The sequence below is a fragment of the Arvicanthis niloticus genome, chromosome 14, assembly GCF_011762505.2.
Source record: "Arvicanthis niloticus isolate mArvNil1 chromosome 14, mArvNil1.pat.X, whole genome shotgun sequence".
Classification (NCBI taxonomy): Eukaryota; Metazoa; Chordata; class Mammalia; order Rodentia; family Muridae; genus Arvicanthis; species Arvicanthis niloticus.
This window is the reverse complement of record NC_047671.1, coordinates 45,779,812-45,800,721: the sequence shown is the minus strand read 5'-3', so window position 1 is coordinate 45,800,721 and position 20,910 is coordinate 45,779,812. Positions and strand designations below refer to the sequence as shown.

Sequence of the window (20,910 nt, the reverse complement as noted above, 5' to 3'; positions counted from 1 at the left end):
GCTACTGTACTTCCTAGGGCTGTTGTATAAATTGCCACAAACTTGGTGTCTTGAAACAACAGAGACTTATTCTGTCACTTTCCTAGAAGCTAAAGTCCAAAAGCAAACTATTGACAGGGCCATGTTTCCTCCAAAGCTCCGGGAGAGTGGGGAGGAGGGATTCTCCCTTGCCTCTTCTATCTTCAGCATCCCTGAGCAGTCCTTGCCTGATGACATCATCACTCCAATCTCCACCCAGTCTTCCCATGACCATCCTGTCTGTCTGTCCCTCTACATCTTCTTTAAAGGTCACTTGTCATCATGCTGCATTAGGCCCTACCCTACTGACATCTTAAACTCATCACATGTGCAAAGACTGTTTCCAAATAAGATCTTCTTCATAGGTACCAGAGGTTGGGCTGCAACACATCTTTGTGGAGCAATCTCAATTTAAGTCATAGTTGTTGATCAATTCTGATTTTGAGCCCAGAGTAGATACTACAAGTGTTGGAGAGGAGTTCAAGATCACCATGAACTTCAGACTTTCTTCTTTTGCAACTGGGGCTGAAGGAGTTGGGTCAGGGGAAGGGCAATTCAAAGATGATGGTGCTTAGTTAATCATACACACCCATCACTGATACTCTGAGGAAAGTGGGTTGATTCAACGGATACAGAGTAATTTTTCCAGTCACACAGGCACCTCTTATAAAAAAGGATGGCATCTGGAGAAATGGCTCAATGGTTAAGAGCACTGGCTGCTTCTCTAAAGGACCCAGGTCCAACTCTCAGTGTTTACATGGCAGCTCACGATTGTCTGTAACTTCAGTTCCAGGAAGTCTGTGGCATTAGGCATGTACATGGTACACACACACACACACACACACACAAATTCACAAAATTTTTTAAAAAGAAAGGATGGTATCAGAAAACTAGGAGAAAAGTCAACCTCCCCAAACCCAGGGGATGAGTGTACACATCACTTACCTGGAGAAGGTTATGGGCATAGTTGGACCGAAATAGCAAAGTCAGAAAATACTAAAGACCTCAGTGAAATCATAACACAGCAGATATACTAGTGATCAAACCATTTATTCTCCTAGTCCAGTGAAAACCTATGGAAAACAAAACAAACAAACAAAAGAACAATCTTTCTGAGACAGCTTTGGGAGGAAGGTATAGGAAGCGGGGGAGGAGGAGCTATCAGACCAGGGTGTCCTTGAGTTCAGGGACTTCACAGATTTCGTAGAGTTGAGATGTTCTCATCTTGAGTTCTCGAGCCACCTGACAGATGGAGAAAGGCCAGCAGCAGTGCACCACCACCCAGTCTTCACAGAGGGTCCCCTAGGGCAAGACCAAAGTATACAGGACCATTTCCATCTCTAAAAACCTGTGCAATGTTTACTGCTGGCCCATCCCACCCTCTGTTCCCAAGATCCCCAAACACTTCCGTTAACACTTCAGATACTAGGTAGCCCAAGTGTCCAACAGTGGCTGGTCAAGAACTACAGCTCGGAGCCATGCCCCTTCAATTTTGGACATGTGCCTCTTACTAAAATCTCCTAGTTTTTCTTTTTAGTGTCTCTTAGACTCATTATACTTAACTTTTTGTAGTGGATAATAAACTAAAATGGTCCCAAATCCCCATTGTAAAAAGGGATGGGAAGTAAAAAGTAAATCTCTCTTCCCTTCCCCGAAGCTGGGCCCAGCCACCCAACTACCTGCCTAGAGACAATCATTGGTTACATTCCTAGGCAAACTTTGCCAGCACATGTGTGTGTGTATGCACACGTGTGTGAGTAATGTTATATATATATATATATATATATATATATATATATATATATATATATATTTCCTTTTATTTGAATAGTTACATAGACCTATGTCTTGTTTTTCTCATGTAAAAAGATATTTTAGAGAATATCCCCCAAAATACCTAGATACTATGTGTGAAAGAGAAAGAGGAGTCAGTCTGTCTGTCTGTCTGCATCTGTCTGTGCCCAACACAAAAGGTTCCTTTTTGAAAACCATCTGTGCCTGTGCATCTTGGCTCTACTGAAAGATAAGGACCCCAGGGAACCTCCCAAGTGAAGTCTCCATGTGCCACACAGGCTACATGAGTGCATCCTCCAAATTAAGTTTTGTTCCATCTGTCATGTCTTGAAGTAATAAGAGACATATGTGGGGTTTTATTTTTGTAGATGGTAGGGGATAGTAGCTATAACCTCCTATTTCTATGCATCAAAGCACATCTCTTGAAGTATAAATTGACCAATGGTTTGACCAAGCCTGCTGACCAACAGTCTTCATTATAATTTTTTTCTAGGAAATATCCCTTATTATACAGCATTTTAGTTAAGCAATAACTTCTAGTAAATAATGAGATCAGAGCTTTCATCCCTCACAATTTTCCATTAAGTGTAAATTTGATAAGCATCTTCACCAATACACCTCTCTCTCTTTCTCTCTCCCTCCCTCCCTCCCTCCCTCCCTCCCTCCCTCCCTCCCATCACTTTGGGAAATCATAGGTTTGAAAAGCATCCAAGTTCTCATAAAGACTGAGATTCATACATACCTCAGTTGCCCTTACCTGTATCTTATGTCTTTCTCTGGTGCCAATTCTCAATGCAAAGGTAGACCCCGGTAAGAGTGGCCAACAAAGACACTCTCCGTAATGCCTGGCAATGTCACACTCAAGACACATGGGACAAAGCAGACCCCAGAAACCTGTCAGTTGCACATAAAAGAAAACCAGCATTCTCAGATATTCAGGGAATGACTTCATATCTTAAATAGATTCACAACCCTGTGCCGTCAATTTCAACACTGCATTGTCTGCCCACAACCAGAGATAGGGAATGAACAAACAATCTTCAAGGCTCGGAGTTAGAAAATTGTTATTACCTAGCCGCATCAAAATTGTGTTCTTTGTTGAATATTACCAAAGCTGAATGACACAATTCTGTTAGCATTGATGATGGTAACTGATTTTTACTCCCTTGTCAAAAATGGTAAGTAATTTTTTTAAATAATTCATGCTTGTTATGTTCATCTAATTTTAGTACTTAAATGGACCTAGATTACTAGAATATTCTTGAATAACAGATATCCCTTTCTGTAATAATGATAGAAAATCTTTTGGGTATACACTAACTCTTCTTTCTATTCTTACCAAGCTTTTATTCTATTTCTCGCATCAGAGGTTATTCTAACTTTTGTTAGCTTCACAGAGCCACTGACTTTTGTCCATTTTAATCTGTAAACTATTAGGTGATCGGACCCGTGAGTGTCAACTGGAAATGGTCTCCACTTATTAGTTCATTGGCTGTTAACTATTGACATGGGTTGCTACACAGCCTAAATGGACTTTCTAACAGGAGTTCTATTCTAAAGATGTTTGAGGCCACAGAGCCTTTTGAGATTGGAATGGCTGTTGTGAACTTGTTCAGAAGGGAAAAGAAAATACACACACGCGGGCAGGCAAATTGTGCATTCCCTTTCATAGCACTCACAGAGCCACTAAAAACTATTAATAGGCTACAAGTTAAGAGATCCTGACCTGCAGTTTAGATGTTACATCATCTAACATTGCAAGATGACAACCCTGATGATTTCAAATAATGAGGACTATGGATCAACAAAAATGCCATGATGGCCAGTCTTTGGAAACATACTGTCTTAGTTACAGTTATCAGCGCTGTGAGGAAACACCATGAGCAAAGCAACTTGGGGGTTGGGGGGAGGGGTTATTTGGCTTATGTTTTCAAACTGCTCATCACTGAAGGAAGTCAGGACAGGAACTCAAGCAGGGCAAGAACCTAGATTCAGGACTCAATAAAGCAAAGCCCATAGAGGGGTGCTGCTTATGGCTTGTTTCCCCTGGCTTGCTCAGCCTGCCTTCTTATAGAACCCAGGACCACCAGTCCAGGTGGTGGTCTTTACCCACAATGTGCTGGACCCTCTCCCATCAATTACTAATTACTAAGAAAATGCCCTGCAAGTTTGCGTCTACAGCCCGATCTTATGGAGGTATTTTCTTAATTGAGGTTCCTTGTTGGGAGCCGACTTTTAACAGAAATCGGCTAGATTATCTTTGCAGCCATCTGAAACCATATATCCTGATAAGAGATTTGGTTTTCAATAGTCTACAACAGCTGAAGCACACCCTGATATCCCACATATTTTGTTTTGCTGTTTACTTCCCCCAGCTACAAGGCGCATGAGGTAGCCACGCCTGCAAGGCATGCAGTTCACATTGCTGTCCACGTGCTATCCAGGCCATATATGCCTGTAAGGTGCACGTGGTATCCAAGCCTACAAGGCGCACGGTGCACGTGCTATCCACGCTATAGATGCCTGTAAGGCTTATGTCATATCAACACCTACAAGGCACGTGATATCCACGCGCCTACAAGACACGTGACAAAAACATATAAATACCTCAGAATTCCCTTCAATAAATGAGACTTGAGACTTGATCAGAACCTCTGTCTTGTCTCCATTCTTCGCGTTGCTTGCCCCACACTCACTCTCGCTAGACCCTGACCCTCAGACCAGAGCGACAGCTTGGGCCAGGACACAGTGGCTGCCAAGCGTAGAACAGAACAGGCCACAACATTTTGGCCCACAAAGCCAGACAATACGGTTCCCAGCAGTTCCTTCCTCTTGATGACTTCAGCTTGTATCAAGTTGAGCTAAGACTCTCCAACAAGCATCCTAAACATTTTAATCAATGGTAACCTTATATTCCCAAGTGAGCAAATCTTAAGTGTTCACTTTGGGTGAGTTTAATAATTACATTCATGTATACATCGGGAACTATGGATTGTTGCTATTCCACAGTGTTTGTCACGTTTCTATACAGTAAATCCCACCCTTCTCCCCTCTACTCCTGAGGGATACATAGCCATGACTTTGATCCCCGTAGGTAAGTTATGCCTCCTCTCAGCCCTCATCTCAAAGGAATAACATTTACTCTTATAACTATTTTGCTTTCGTATGATAGCATGCATTTGGGGGGGGTGTTTTTTGTTTTTGTTTCTGTTTTTTTAGATTTACTCATGTTATATGAATCTGTAGTTCTTACTGTTGGGTAGATAGTATTTCAGTGTATGAATATTCTACAAATTGTTTATTCTCCCACTAATCGACATTTTATAGCTCCAAATTTTTATATTAATACCACTATGCTTTATGTGTGATTATATGCACTTATTTGGACATTTAAGTCTTTTTTTTAACCCTAACCCTAGCCCCCCTAACCCTAACCCCCCTAACCCTAACCCCTCTAACCCTAACCCCCCTAGCCCTAACCCTAACCCTAACCCTAACCATAACCCTAACCCTAACCCTCATTTAAGTCTTTATATGGACATACTGTTAATTCTATATGTGGATATATGGTTTTTTTCTATTTGGGTAGTTTCCTGAAAGTGCAATTGCTGGGCCATATGTTTAATTCTACAAATATAGATGAATAATTGTCCAAAGCATCTGTACCATTTCATACCCCAACAATGTTCAAGACTTCTAATGGCTTGTCATCGTCACCATCATTTACTATCATCAGAGTTCTTATTTTAGCCATTGGAGCGTGTGTACAGTGTTAGTCACTGCAGCTGCTGGTGCACCAGAAACGAAGGTATGGCAGGAACCATGTAGCTGAGAGCAAACTGAGTGTAGTCTCAAGTAATTCTGAGATAATTTAACCTAAATTAAAAAAGAAAATCCCAACTGGAGATACGGATCCACGGTAGTATGTTTGTAGAATGTGCAAAAATCAGCCCCCAGCACTGAAAAACAATTCCCATGCACATGAGGAGACTCTACCCAGCACTGACAACTAGTCTGAACAACCAAGGAAAGAGCGAAATTTACGGCAAGAACAGAGGGCTCTCAGCATCGGCAACCTTGAATTAGGGCAATTTGAAATCAATGGCACGTTCTGTGAAGATTATGAAATACTGTAAATTCCCACAAATAAAGCAATTCATTAAAACTTGCTTAATTGTAAAGCTGGCAAATTAAGCACCTGATCGATTCTGTTTACACGTCTCTGAGCTGTAAGCAACACCGTAAAGAAGCTCATTATGCCTTGGCACTTCTGCGCCTCGTTAGGACCTACAAGCTGGTTTGGGTTTTTTTGTTTGTTCGTTTGGTTGGTTGGTTGGTTGGTTGGTTGGTTGGTGGTTTTGTTTTGTTTTGTTTTGTTTTGTTTTGTTTTGTTTTCAGCTTTCGGCTTTTCGGAACTTTATTTTTCTTTCCCTTGTCCCTTTGCTCAGATGTCTGCAGAGCAGCTCAGGACCACTCAGTGGTGGCTCCAACCCCCTTGGTGGCCTGCGCTGTAGGAGTTGCTGACCAGTCCTCAGTGGCTGGCTGCACACTCCAGTCTTGTATCGGGAACTACTGGGTGGGCACAGAGGGTACCCGCACACCCTCAGACCAGTCGGCCACCTCAGGCTATGCAGCAATGAACTCCAGAACTGGTGCAGTTCATCCGCCCTGAAATCCTTCCTTGTTCACAGCCTTCTCAGCAGCAGGCTGCTCCTCCTTCTCAATCTCCTCTGGGTCTCTGTAGAAGTAAAGATCAGGCACAACCTCCCATGGGTGCTCACGGGAGACAATACCTCGCATGCAGAGTTCTTCCCGGGCCAGCATCCGCCACATCAGACGCACTGAGTGAGTTCCCTTGTTGTTGCACGGGATGGCAATGTCCACATAGCACAGGGGAGAATCTGTGTTACACAGAGCAATGGTGGGCAGGTTGACATAAGAAGGCTCTGTGAGGGCCTGGTGGTCAGCCCTGGGATCAGTCACCACTAGAAGACGTGACTCCCTGAAGGCTGCTTGGTTAGTGAAGGTCCCAGGTGTGAAATGGCCAGAAATGGGAGTTGCTCCAGTAGCAGCAGCAAACTTCAGCACAGCTCGCTGGCCAGTGTCCCTGGAGATGACACTGACAGCAGGGCTCTCAACGGCAACAACAGCTTCTCCCAGGTCTCTCCCAGGTCCTCTTCAGATTTATTTCCTTTTTTAAAGATTTATTATTATTTTTTTTATTTATATGAGTACACTGCAGCTGCTTCAGACACACACTAGAAGAGTGCATCGGATTCCATTACTGATGGTTGTGAGCCACCATGTGGTTGCTGGGAATTGAACTCCGGACCTCTGGAAGAGCAGACAGTTCTCTTAACTGTTGAGCCATCTCTCCAGCTCCCTCTTCAGATTTATTATGTAGATACCATCACTTTTCCTTTTGTAGATATGCTGCTGCATCTGAAAGTCAAGGTTGGTGCCACCTAAGTGGGTTCCTACAGCAAACAATTTGAAGACATCCTCCTCCTTCATCTGCAGGACTTCAAGGGCTCCAGATATTGTCTAAGTTTTAGTTACAGTGGGAATCAATAATAATGCTATATGGACCCATCCCTGGGCAGCACAAAAAAGAAAGGCTGATTTTTATTATTATTATTATTATTATTATTATTATTATTATTATTATTATTATTAATTTTTCTGTCAGATAGCCATGCTATGTAAGTTCACTCTTTAAATATTCGTCTTACTTTTTTACTGAGGTGACCTCAGTAACTTACAAAAGAAAGCATTTAATTTGAGGGCTCATATTCCAGAGGGTTAGAGCACTTACTCATCATGGTGGGGAGCATGGAAGCAGACAGGCAGACATGGAACTAGAACAGTATCTGAGAGCTTATGTCTGATCCACAAATAAAAGGCAGAAAGGGAGCTAACTGGGAGTGGTGTGGACTTTGAAACCTCAAAGCTCACCCACCCTTAAAAAAAAAAAAAGTAACACTTCTTTCAATAAAGCCACACCTCCTAATGCTTCCCAAACAGTTCTACCAACTGATATGACAAACATTCAAACATATGAGCCTATGGGGAATGTTCTCATTCAAACCACAATAATTAAATTTGTTGGGGCCCAAGCTCGAGTCCCTGTTCGGGCGCCAAAATAATGTTGGGGACCGCACTAGTCCCACGTTGGGGCGGCCAAAAAATGTCTCGGCCTGAGCAAAATGTTGAGGCCTGGGCCGACCCACGTTTGGGCGGCCACTGTATCCCAGCCCAAGCTGCTGCTCCGGTCTGCAGGTCGAGGTTCAGCAAGAACGAGGGTGAGGGCAGATTCTACCTAATGTCTGATGTGTATGAATCTCTCTCTCTCGTCTCCCTAATGTCTTCTCTCTGCTGTGTCTCCCTAATGTCTGAATCCTACTGTCTGCCTCTGCATTTTATATGTCTTACTTCTAAGCCACGCCTCTAAGTTACACCTTTAATCATGCCCTTAGGTCTTGTCTCTAACTCTGATCTCTATACTTCTAAGTCATACTCTTAAGTTACACACCTTTAATCTCACACACCTTTAATCTCACACACCTTTAATCTCAAGGTATCTAAACCAAGATTATCGGAGTGTGCTCAGCTGTTGTAGGCTATTGTAATCCAAGTCTCATGTCAGGGTATATGGCTCAAGATGGCTGCAAAGCTGATAGCCGCTTTCTGCTAAAAGTTGGCCCCCAACACAAATTCAATCACTTTGAAATAGAGTTTAGCTGTGTTTATAAAAAATATATATATATGAAGCCCTAACTTTTATTCCACAATAGCTAATATCCACACAGAGTTAGTTCACTGTGTGCCAAGCTCTCACTAAAAACATTTTGTACATATTTGTTCACTTAATCTTCAAAATAGTCATATAAACTAGGCACTTTTAAGGCCTACATAAGAGCTTGCCCATAACTGCAGTACTTGTGGAACTCAGACAATAGGATCATGAGTTCAAGGACAACCTGGGATATGTAGGAAATTCCAGGACAGTCTGTGCTTACTAAGACCCTATCTCAGAAAACCAATTGATGGATAAAATAGGTCTTCTTGCTATACCCATTTCACAATTAGTTCACCTAATCTCCAAAAGAATTGAGCAATTCCCCCTTAAGTTTATAACATTATTAGGGAAGGATGGAACCAGACTCCTACGATTACATATATGTACATATGTTCTCATGTTTTACATTTTCATCCTGCCATAACACACGTGGATTTGTGTATTCCAGGACAATATGCTCGTTACCACTATTACTATGCCTGTGAAACTGTTTGAACTCATGTGAATCCTTTTGGAAGAAGCCTCTAGGTCAAGTGTCATTGCTCTGCCTGGTGAGGAATGGTTAGAGTTGAAAATGTTTAGATTAGACCCCCAAAAATGATGCACAAGAATAGAAGGATGGTGTCCTTTTTCTGAAGGAGGAGGCTTTGCAGTGATGTATGAGGCCAGGGTTAGCATGTAGAATATGGGGGTGGGGGTGTCTTATAAAATCCATATACAAAAAAAAAAAAAAGATACGAGAGAAGAAGATAGCACAGGGCATGAGGGGGTAGCTTGCTGAAAAGCAAATACCAATGGCCAACAGTGATGTCATTAGGAAGGCATATTAATACTATCAGAAGGCACTTGCTCCTCACAAGAATGCTTCCTTTTAATATATGCTTGGGGACTTAGAGTAACAATACATGGATGTGGAAATTGGCCCAATCACATTAGATGATAACTTTGCTCAGTCTAGTGAAATTCAAAGCCCTCTAGGAATGAATAATTTCACTTATCAGCACCCAGAGTCATGCTATTCATCTGCACACAAAAGGATCTACAAGGATAGTCACTGCAGCACTGTCTGTATCGTAAAATTTTAAGGGTATGTCAGTGGACTAAAGACCAAATGAAATATGAGTGTGTAACCACTAAGAATGTGGCAAAAGGACTGGAGAGATGGCTCAGCGGTTAAGTGGTAGTTGTGCAACCACCAGGACCTGAGGTTGGATCCCAGCACCCACATAACAAGCCAGCCTACGTACCTTAAGTACCAGGACAGTGGAAGACAGAGACAGGTGTGCTGGGGCTTGATGGATGCCAGCCAAGCTCTAGGCTCAATGAGAGACCCAGTCTCAAAGAAATAAAGAGAAGCACGATAAAGGAAGATATCAGATGCCCTCCTCTGGCTTCTGCCCATGCACACTGGTGCACACACCTGCACACACACCACTTACACACATAAATTTTTTCTAAAAGGATGTAGTAAAAGATAAATGATACCAATATAGCTAAGTATCTAAGACTAATTTGAATTTTTAAAAAATCAAATTGCATAATGGGTACAGCTTAAAACCATTTATGCTTTGCTTAAAGAGTTACAAGGCAATAGTATACATGCTAATAGTATACATGCAATAGTATACATGCTAATAGTATACATGCTAATAGTATACATGCTAATAGTATACATGCTAATAGTATACATGCTAATAGTATACATGCAATAGTATACATGCAATAGTATACATGCAATAGTATACATGCTAATAGTATACATGCTAATAGTATACATGCAATAGTATACATGCTAATAGTATACATGCTAATAGTATACATGCTAATAGTATACATGCAATAGTATACATGCAATAGTATACATGCTAATAGTATACATGCTAATAGTATACATGCAATAGTATACATGCTAATAGTATACATGCAATAGTATACATGCTAATAGTATACATGCAATAGTATACATGCAATAGTATACATGCTAATAGTATACATGCTAATAGTATACATGCTAATAGTATACATGCTAATAGTATACATGCTAATAGTATACATGCTAATAGTATACATGCAATAGTATACATGCTAATAGTATACATGCTAATAGTATACATGCTAATAGTATACATGCAATAGTATACATGCTAATAGTATACATGCTAATAGTATACATGCTAATAGTATACATGCAATAGTATACATGCTAATAGTATACATGCAATAGTATACATGCAATAGTATACATGCAATAGTATACATGCTAATAGTATACATGCAATAGTATACATTCTAATAGTATACATGCTAATAGTATACATGCTAATAGTATACATGCAATAGTATACATGCTAATAGTATACATGCAATAGTATACATGCTAATAGTATACATGCTAATAGTATACATGCTAATAGTATACATGCTAATAGTATACATGCAATAGTATACATGCTAATAGTATACATGCAATAGTATACATGCAATAGTATACATGCAATAGTATACATGCAATAGTATACATGCAATAGTATACATGCTAATAGTATACATGCTAATAGTATACATGCTAATAGTATACATGCTAATAGTATACATGCTAATAGTATACATGCAATAGTATACATGCTAATAGTATACATGCTAATAGTATACATGCTAATAGTATACATGCAATAGTATACATGCTAATAGTATACATGCAATAGTATACATGCAATAGTATACATGCTAATAGTATACATGCAATAGTATACATGCAATAGTATACATGCAATAGTATACATGCAATAGTATACATGTTAATAGTATACATGCTAATAGTATACATGCAATAGTATACATGCTAATAGTATACATGCAATAGTATACATGCAATAGTATACATGCTAATAGTATACACGCAATAGTATACATGCAATAGTATACATGCAATAGTATACATGCAATAGTATACATGCAATAGTATGTATGCTAATGGATACACAGGTAAACATAGAGGAAAATACCTAGAGGGAAGTGTTCCAAATTGATTTTGTTATTGCTCTTGTTTACAAGCACAGATTGGTTTTTACAAAGAGACCTGGGTCCTTTTTCTGTAACATCTCATTTATATAAGGTGAGTGTATCAATGGGTTATTCGTCATATATTTTCTTCTTTAACAGAGTTCAAGAACAGTGGGGATTTATGGCATGCACTGGGCCTCTTCCTTTATACCTACAAGTTTGGTGGTTACACCAGCTCCTCAGACTACCTAAATCCAGGCCTACTCTCTCCCCTTGTGTGTGGATCGCCATCCTCCTGCCTCACAGGCAAATCAAGACAAAGACAAGAAGCTGCGGTGTGGAGGCCCAGAGAGCAGAAGTAGGGAACCAGGTGGACAGTTGAGTGCACACATTTCAGTTCAGTTATTCCAAAGGAATTGAACCTTCCAATAATAGGACACTTTAGAGAGGAGTGGAGTGCACTCATGCATTGCCAGTGGGAGTGTGAATTCACCTTCCAGAAAAAAAAAAAACCACTAGGCAACTTCATGATTTAAGGAGGCATGTTCTGTTTGGTCAGCAAATTTACCTGTTAGCTATTACCCAAGACAGAAATCTTCACGCCATGCAAAAATGACATCTGAATAAGCATAGTCGCACAGCCTTGGTGTGAATAAACCACGTAAAGGTCCACCAATAGGGGTTTCTGCATAAACAAACTATGGTACAAGGGGATCCATAAAGCAATTTAAGAAATTAGCTCCAGATGTGCTTATGTGGTGTTCACAACCTAAATGTGTGGTGAAATTAAAACAGAGGTGCAAAGTAATGGGAATTTACAGTCCTTCCATTTGTGTAAATTATGTACAGATGTAAGTAAAGAAATCTGGAGGTAGGAGGGATGAGTCAAAAGATCCAAGGGGTATAACTATAGCTGCTATTTCATCCTTTGGTCGTCTTTTATATTTTTTTCTATTTTATAAATGGTGCTTTTAAATTTTAAAGTGTATTTTCTTTTAAAACTTTTCATAGCCTTCTAAGTGTGTGTACTCTATCTGGATTCTTACAAAAGTAGCTATCTCTGGGAAGAATGGGATAGACAGAAAGTAGGACACAGTGATTGCTTCTCATAAGTTCTGGGGACCATGATACATGGCAGCTGAGGTAAGTACTGACTCAGTGTGCCTTTGCTCTAGGTCAGAGGTCAGTCATGAAATGAGATCCTCTTGAGAACTGGACGAGGTCCAGAAAAGAGCTCAGTCAACAAAGGGAGTTTCCTTTCAGATCATTCTTGTTATTATAAAAGTGATACATAATCTTGTTATTATAAGAGTGATACATAATCTTCATGGAGATATTAAAGAGATAATAAAGACTGGAACATATGTCAGCCTGCCATTGGAAGACTTCTGCTATAAATATTTGTATTTGTATCTTTCTATCCTTTATTTCTAAATGCTTTCACCACCTCCAGATGCAACCTAGTGAACACAGTTTGGCACTCACTCGGCTTCTTAAATCCAAAACCACATGTAAGTCAGGTGTAGAACCATGCACCCTCAGTCCCAGTACTCAGGAGATGGGGGGTGGGGGGGAGAGATTTCTATGAGTTCCAGACCAGCCAAAGAAACATAGTGAGACCCTGTCTCAGAAAATAATAAATGAATAAAAATAAAACTATACACATACTACCTTTTTACCCACTCAATGTCACTCCTACATGACTTTTCATGGCTGTGTAATAATTTGGTGGGCGAATATGGTATGCATATCGTCCCAAGTGTTGCTACAGTAACCAATGCTGCAGTTTTAATGTTACCAGTAAACTTTGCAGAGAATTTATTTCATTAGACTAAGCTCTGAGAAATGTAGTTATCAGGTCAATAGTGGATGAGAAAAGCTATCTTATGTATCTTTGTCAACAATGGATTTTATCATTAAAAAAAAAAGTCTTTGAAAATACCACACTTACCCTATGAATAGATCTACATTGTTGAAAAGCACATTTTTTTCTTCAACTAAGGAGTTGCCTTGAGGCACTAGACTAGTAGAGCTTTTCAGAAGTCGTTTACTTTTTGATCTCATGTTGGGGTAGCTTTTCCTCAGGGTTGGGGGGTGGGTGGACTGAGGGGTGGAGTGGGGAAAGTGGGGAGGGAATAGGAAAGAGGCACTTAAGTAAAAAGGAAACCCGTACAGATTTTCCTGTCTCTGCAGACACTGAAGAGGCCGGTGCTCCAGTCCCCACCAGTCTGAACAATGGCTGTGACTGTGGTCCTGCCACTGGCTCCACGGATCGGCTGCTTCACCACAACACGAGCTGGCACGTGGCTCCTGGAGAGTCAAGGACAATAACTAGTTAACAAACATGTTGCAGAATGATAACCGTTAATCAAGACAGAACAATAAAGAGGAGATCAGACCCGTGGTCTGACTCCACCATCTCGCTCTTTCAGCATGCCTTCTCGGACTTTTTTTGAGGGGGAGGTCTTATTAAGAAGAAACTTGTCACTCAAGTTCAATATCCAACCTACCAGCCCAGTATTTGCCAGAATTTCATAGTAGTTAAATTCACAAGCTTGAAATAAAGACATCAGATCAGATTCCAGCATGCCACTCCATGGTGACATGATCTCAGCTAAATGGTTTAAACTCCCTACTTCCTGTTAGTTCAGATGGGTAAACTATCTGATGAGACTTATTTTATAAGTTGAAAGCCTATTGTTAGTGTACTGTCTCCAGAGGGAGCACTGCAGGGTGGTGAAAGCTATAGCCCAAGAATAATGCACCTTTATTGAAGAAAGGATGATGAAATGAGCACCTGGAAACCTGAGGGCGGCCACTGGAGTCCACATGTGGATGGCACCAATACAGAACATCCCACAGCCGCACCACAAAGTGTAACTTGGAGTTGATTTTCCCTGAAAGGGATGAATACTTCCCCTTTCGGTAATTCTAAATTAGGAAATGAATGCTCAAGGGACTAGGCTCCAATAGTGAGGGGAGAGGGAAAATTTTCCCTCGTATTTCTGAGGTGGAAAGATTTGCCTGGATTTCAGCCAGGGAAATGGCACCAGTCAGGTGCCATTTGGTGAAGGTAAGCTGCTTCAAGCTTCATGGGAAAGTCAGGGCAACTTGGAGTCAACTTGGGGCCTAGAATGAGTCTGAGCCTGCATCGTGTTGTCATTATCCTGTTATGTGCCTCTCTTAAGGCAAGCCCCATGAAGTGTTTGCACCTGATCGCTAATGTGCTTTGGAAAATTAAGGAAGGATCTTGCCTCTCATTTAAAACAAAATAAACAAGATATAATACCATTTCCCCAGAACTATTGTTGCAGTAAGTCACCAAGTTCTAGATGCCCTAGACCTGAAAGTGAAACATGTCTGAACAATCATAAATTATTATTACCCTAGGGAAACCTTCAGACTTGGGCCAATAAATTCAATGTGAGATTATGATATCATGATATGTCTTCTCCATCACACCAATACTATCTGCTAGAGTTGAACATGAAATGTCCCCTACAGACTTGTGTTGAAGTTCTGGAGACGTTCTGGAAACTCTAGACAGTAAGGCCTGTTTGGGAGATGTGCTTCATTGGGATCATGCCTCTAAAGGTTGTCTTTGTAGGGGCCATTCCCTCCCTCCCTGCTTCCTATCTACCATAATGTACACATTATCTTCCTTCATACATTCCCAACATATGACCTCAACATGGGCCCATAAGCAATGGGGCTAAAAAAATATGGGTTAAAAATCTCTGTAACCATAAAAGACGTAAGTCTCCCTTTCAGTTGTTTTTTATCATGCATCTGTCACAGTAACAAGATGTGACAAAGTGACAAAGCCCAAGCATCACCAAACAGGACAGCTTGTTGAAAGAAATTCCAAAGCCCTGCCCCAGACCAACTGGGGTCTCCAAAGAAGAAGTCCAGAAGTCAGTACCACAACAGTTTTGCAGGTAATTCCCAAGCAAGTGTTCTGCTACCACATGATGCCTTATGCAGTCGGTCTGGAGGCCATTGGTAACTGCAATAGCTTCCAAGTCTTCACCAGCTAGGTGATGTCCACGTAACAGGACTGGCAAGAAAACAGAACAGGAGATAGACAAGAAGGGAGGATGCTTGAAACACATCAAGTCCAATAACCCAGTGAGTTATCCAGAGGATCCTATACCGGGAAACTGCTCAGGACTGTGCAGTGGGTCCCCAGGCATTACAGACAATACTTAAGGTCTCATTAGCAATTTAAGATCCTATATGTTCTTGAGACTCAGTAAAAAAGTATAAAACATAAATCAATGCTAAATTAAACACTAAAAGTTAGCTTTATGTCCATGTCATTGTCAAATAGAACTCGTGAATTTTGTTGTTTGGTGCATTTTTTTGTTTTTGTTTTGTTTTATTTGTTGTTGTTGTTGTTGTTGTTTTGGTTGTTGGCTTTTTTTTTATATAAAGATTTATTTATTTACTTTATCAGTATGAGTGTTCTATCTGCATGTACACCTGCATGCCAGAAGAGGGCATTGGATCCCATTATAGATGGTTGTGAGCCACCATGTGGTTGCTGGGAAATGAACTCAGGACCTCTGGTAGAGCAGACAGTGCTCTTAACCTCTGAGCCAACTCTTGAGCTCTGTTTTTGTTTGTGAGTCAGGGTCTCACCATGTAGTCCTGGCTGGCCTAGAACTCACAGAGATGAATCTCGTTCCTGCCTACAGAGTGCTGGCTTATGTTACCATACTCAGTCTAACTCACAAATAGTGTATTACATTTAAAAACACATTTAAGCTTTCTTGTTTCTCAAAACTTCCCAGAGGCATGGCTGCTGAAAAGCAGAAGTCAGTGGCTAATTAATTTCTTGTGATCAGATAATATCAAAACCAAATTTGTAAAAGAACCTTTTCACATGCCCCTCAGATGCCTGTGAAGAAAAGGAGAGTCAAAATATGTGTATGTGTTCATGTTTGTTCTGAAGTGAGTTAGGAGTTATTTCTGTGGACTGACATGTACAATGAAATGCATATTTAGTCCCATGACACCAGGAAGGCTGTATATGGAAATGATTCATAGACTCACAGGAAGCAAAGTCCAGTGGACCAGAAGGATGGGATCCTGAGTTAACAGAACTGATGAAGGGAGAGGTCTCTGCTTAGATATAGGAAAAACCAAGACAGCACCATATGAACCAGGAAAGGCCTCAAAGACCAGCCATATGCCTCCAAGCCCAGACTTCTAGCCTCCAGAACAGAATGAATTAATTCTCATTAATTCTGTCTGATCCAGGTTTTAGGTTTGTTGTTGTTGTTGTTGTTGTTGTTGTTGTTGTTGTTGTTTGTTGTTTGTTTTGTCATAGATGAACATTTGAAACTGGTCCTGAAGAATTCCCTTTCATACCGGTCCTATTCCACCTCTTTCTGTGTGAGCTCCTGGTTGCCAGGGGCCACATGCTGTTGTTCCGCTTTGTGTGCCCAGCATCTAGCACTCTATTCTGAAACTGAGTGCTTATGCGATAAATATTTGCTGATTGGATCAAATAGATTCACTCTGTCTTCTATTCTATTTGAGCCTTTCTCAAATCTAGCTCCTCTGAGCTAAATTATGCAACTTGAACCGTGTTCCAATTCTGTAGTAGAGGACATAACTCTCAGGTGTGAACCTGATGAAATAAAAGCAGAGGGCGGCCTAAAAGCTCTCTGCATCTGTCTATACAATCCAAGGCATTTCCTTCTCGATGTGATGCCTATCCGTGCGGCATCCATCATTATGCTAAGAGCTTCAATCATCTCTGATTTTAGTGGAGGGATTTCTGAGGGCTGAGCACCTGGATAAGATTTTTCCCTGAAATGAACCATTTACAGCTTGCAGTCATAGACAAGAATTTTTTGCTTCTATCTTAAAATTATGTACAGAACACCTTTTATCACAGCAAGGAAGCCAGTCTTCTATCTACTCCAAATCAAGTAACTGAGAAGGTAACTTTGACTTGTTGGGGAAAAAAATTACTTGTGTGTGTGTGTGTGTGTGTGTGTGTGTGTGTGTGTGTGTGTGTAAACCAACCTTTGGTGACTTTATATTAAAATGCTTAGATTTATAGATTCTGGATAAAATGTTTCAGTTTAAGCTTATTGCTCATCTGTCATAATTAAAATAATGCCAGTCCCTCCCTGTGTACTTTCTATGTGCCAGGCATTTAGTAGTTCCACTAAGAATACAAAGATGACTAGGTGTGACAGTGCACATCTGTAATCCAGTACCTGGGAGAGTAAGGCAGGAGAATTGAGACCATCCAAGGCGGCATAGCAAGGTCTTATCTATCAAAATCTTATCAAAAGAGAGCAGAGGGAGAGAGGGAGGGAGAGAGGGAGGGAGGGAGGGAGGGAGGGAGGGAGGGAGGGAGGGAGGGAGGGAAAGTCAAACCAAGAGCAAGGGTTTATTATCATCTTATTCTGGGCCTGCTATGGATGAGATGAACGTAGCTATTGTAACTTCTTGGGCAATTGTCTATAAATGTCCCCCAAGAAATGCTTATGCTACCCTGAAGAATAGGAATAAGCTTGGGCATGATGGGTGCAGCTGATGCCCACAGAACTATGCAATCAGAGAAGCTGTCCATTCACAAACAGAACGAGCAGATTTGTGCCCATTGAATTTCAAATCTAGCTCAGCTACATTCCAGTTCTTTATGGTTAAGAAAGACTCTATCACGGCCCTCATCTCTGACCTCATCTTCCTCTTCCTTCTGTATTTTAAATACTCTGGCTCTTAGTTGCCATGAGCATTCCACAATATCATGTACTTGGTGCATTGGTAGGCACACAATTAATGGTGGCTACCATTAACATGACTTCAGCATCCCAGTTTATAACACGGACATTCTTTGCTGCTTTCTGGAACTTAAGCCTCCTTGTTTACTTTAATTCTTAATTAAAGTCAAAGCTCTGAGGTTTTTATATCAAAGGGATGGAAATTACAGGCAGACCCCCAGAAATAAAGTTTCACTTGGCTAGGATGGGACATTTTAAGTTGAGAATGAAGTGGTTTCCTTTAATTCAGATGGTCCTTCTCCTTCCACAAGCCAAACACAGTTGCCCCCTTTTCAAGTACACATGGCAATAGGTAACTCCCACTTTCCCCACTTTCCCCACTTTCCCCACTTTCCCCACTTTCCCCACTTTCCCCACTTTCCCCACTTTCCCCACTTTCCCCACTTTCCCTGGCTCCTTTTACAAAGAGATTGGCTAAATGTCTCAACTAACAGCAAAGCCTGGGTGGACAGTCACCTGACTTCCTACCTCAAGTTCGAGACTAAATGCTCGTCTTCAGAGGGCATGCTTGAAAAGAGTGGTACACGTGTACTGAGCAAGGAAATGTCCTCGCACCACCTGGAGAAATGATGTCCCAGCCAGCTCATAGTTAGAAGTGTCTTCTTGTCACTGGGCTATCCTTTCCCTTGGAAAATAAGGAGACTGACTCTAAACTCAGATTCAAACCAAAGGGGAGCATGCCTTTAAAAGAATGTTACCTTAGTATTCCAGAACCCAAGGTCATAGCAGTCTGGCAGACATTGTATTTTTTTAAAGACAGCACATGCCCAACTGAGGGTCTGTCCTTTTTGTCTAGTCTGAAAGGAAAGGCTGGTGGAGATACACTCTACTAAGTATTCACCTTGTTAAGTACCGCTAAGTACTGTGTCTCCTGTCTCAGAAACTGTACTTTTGTATCCTATTAGGCGAGGCTTCATCTACAGGACCAGGGGTTCAATCCTGAAAGATGACACAATTCCATAACTTACCCAAAAAGCAGAGTGAGAAAGGTCTTCCAGCCTGGGGATTGCTATCAAGAAAAAAAAAAAATGGTCTTCAAAGGATGAGAAAAACATTATGATCGAGGACAGACTATCCCCCAACATATAGAAGTATTAAACTGTATATTCCTAATTACAAATGAGGGTAAAAAAAAAAACCTACATCATACATGTCTGGGAAAGTGAAGGGTTTCCTTTAACTTTAAATGGGCCTTCTTTTTTTGGATACAGAAATGTGTCTGTACAATTGAACATTCTGAGAGTGATTTTTTTTTTAAAGGGGAAGTGGCCTGCACTGAAAGCTCTGGAAATAACATTCCAGAAGGTGTTTTGGAACAGAAAACCCTGGAAGTTGTAACAAAGTACCATTAACAAGGGAAATCCTAGATTTTATCAAATCTCAAAATGGAACAAACTGAGATAATTTATCTTCAAATGGTGCAATGAAAGTAATGTTTAGTCTGAATTTCAACAAACCCCTAGACATGTTGCTAATAGAAATACAGTCTGAGCTATTTTAAATTCTGTTAGTCAAGTGAAACAAAAAAAGCAGAAAGAAACACACCAACTTAACCCAATATATTTGAGACAATACTATGCTGGCATTTAATCTTTCTTTTTTCTTTCTTATCTTTGTTTAATCTGTGGGTGTTGTGCCTGCATGAATGTCTGTCTCGTGTGCATGTCTGGTGCACACAAGGCCAGAAGGTGTCAACTCCCTTTGGTTCAGAGTCACTGACAGTTGTGACCCACCATGTGGTTGCTTAGAACCAGGTGTTCTGCAAGAGCAGCCAGTGCTCTTAGCCACTAAGCCATCGTTCCAGCCCCTTCAATCAATATTATAAAACATATTATTGAGATATCTTGCATTCTTTTTGCATGCTGAGTCTCTCTAAGATCTGGAACATAAACTAATTATACCACACGGAGATCTGGTCCAGCTACATTTCAAGTGCTCTGAAGATTCCTGAGGCTAGTAGCAAAGCCCCAAACAGTACAACTCTCAATTTACCATCACAAGAAATGAGAGGAACAAATTACCAATTTTATTACATTCCTTTATTAAATTCTTTAAGACCCTTAGAAGGGTCATGTTCTACCCTACTTTAGTTGTTGTTTTTTTTTTTTTTTTTAACATGCAATTAGTTAGACTTTGTATATAGCATAGCAGTGAACAATTAGAAAATTTATAAAATACCTTAAGTTTGGGGTATTTTAACAGTGGTGCTCAACTTGTGGGTCACAACCCCTTTTCCAAGTTGAATGACCCTTTCACAGGGGTTGCATATCAGAACCCTGCATAATAGATATTTACATTATGATTCATTAAGAGCAGCAAAATTACAGTTCTGAAGTAGCAATGAAAATAATATTACAGTTGGGGGGGGGGAGTGTCACCACAACATGAGGAACTATATTAAAGGGTCACAGCATTAGGAAGGTTGAGAACCACCGCTCTAATTTAAATGTGATGTTCGAGACTCTGAAGAGAAGAAAAACAGTTAACAAGCCA

General features: G+C 40.7%; 1 protein-coding gene and 1 pseudogene across 1 annotated transcript; both read right to left on the bottom strand.

Moving 5' to 3' along the window:
* Nucleotides 1–1,070: 1,070 nt before the first annotated feature.
* Nucleotides 1,071–19,069, bottom strand: Plac8l1 (PLAC8 like 1). The gene is made up of 4 exons (XM_034518431.2): nucleotides 18,886–19,069; nucleotides 13,788–13,924; nucleotides 2,570–2,706; nucleotides 1,071–1,320 (listed from the first exon to the last, which is right to left on the bottom strand). Exons 1-4 carry the CDS (start codon nucleotides 19,002–19,004, stop codon nucleotides 1,180–1,182), a joined length of 534 nt encoding a protein of 177 aa, XP_034374322.1. The 5' UTR covers nucleotides 19,005–19,069; the 3' UTR covers nucleotides 1,071–1,179.
* LOC117720039 (small ribosomal subunit protein uS2 pseudogene) lies at nucleotides 6,273–9,151 on the bottom strand (annotated as a pseudogene).
* Nucleotides 19,070–20,910: the final 1,841 nt, after the last annotated feature.

Coding starts and splice junctions, on each gene's coding strand:
- Plac8l1 (XM_034518431.2), bottom strand. CDS start 19,004: ATGAGCTGGCTGGGACATCATTTCTCCAGGTGGTGCGAGGACATTTCC. Junction 13,925..18,885: donor CATTTAGTCTCGAACTTGAG/GTAGGAAGTCAG, acceptor TTGACTCTCCAG/GAGCCACGTGCCAGCTCGTG. Junction 1,321..2,569: donor GAGAAAGACATAAGATACAG/GTAAGGGCAACT, acceptor GTCTTGCCCTAG/GGGACCCTCTGTGAAGACTG.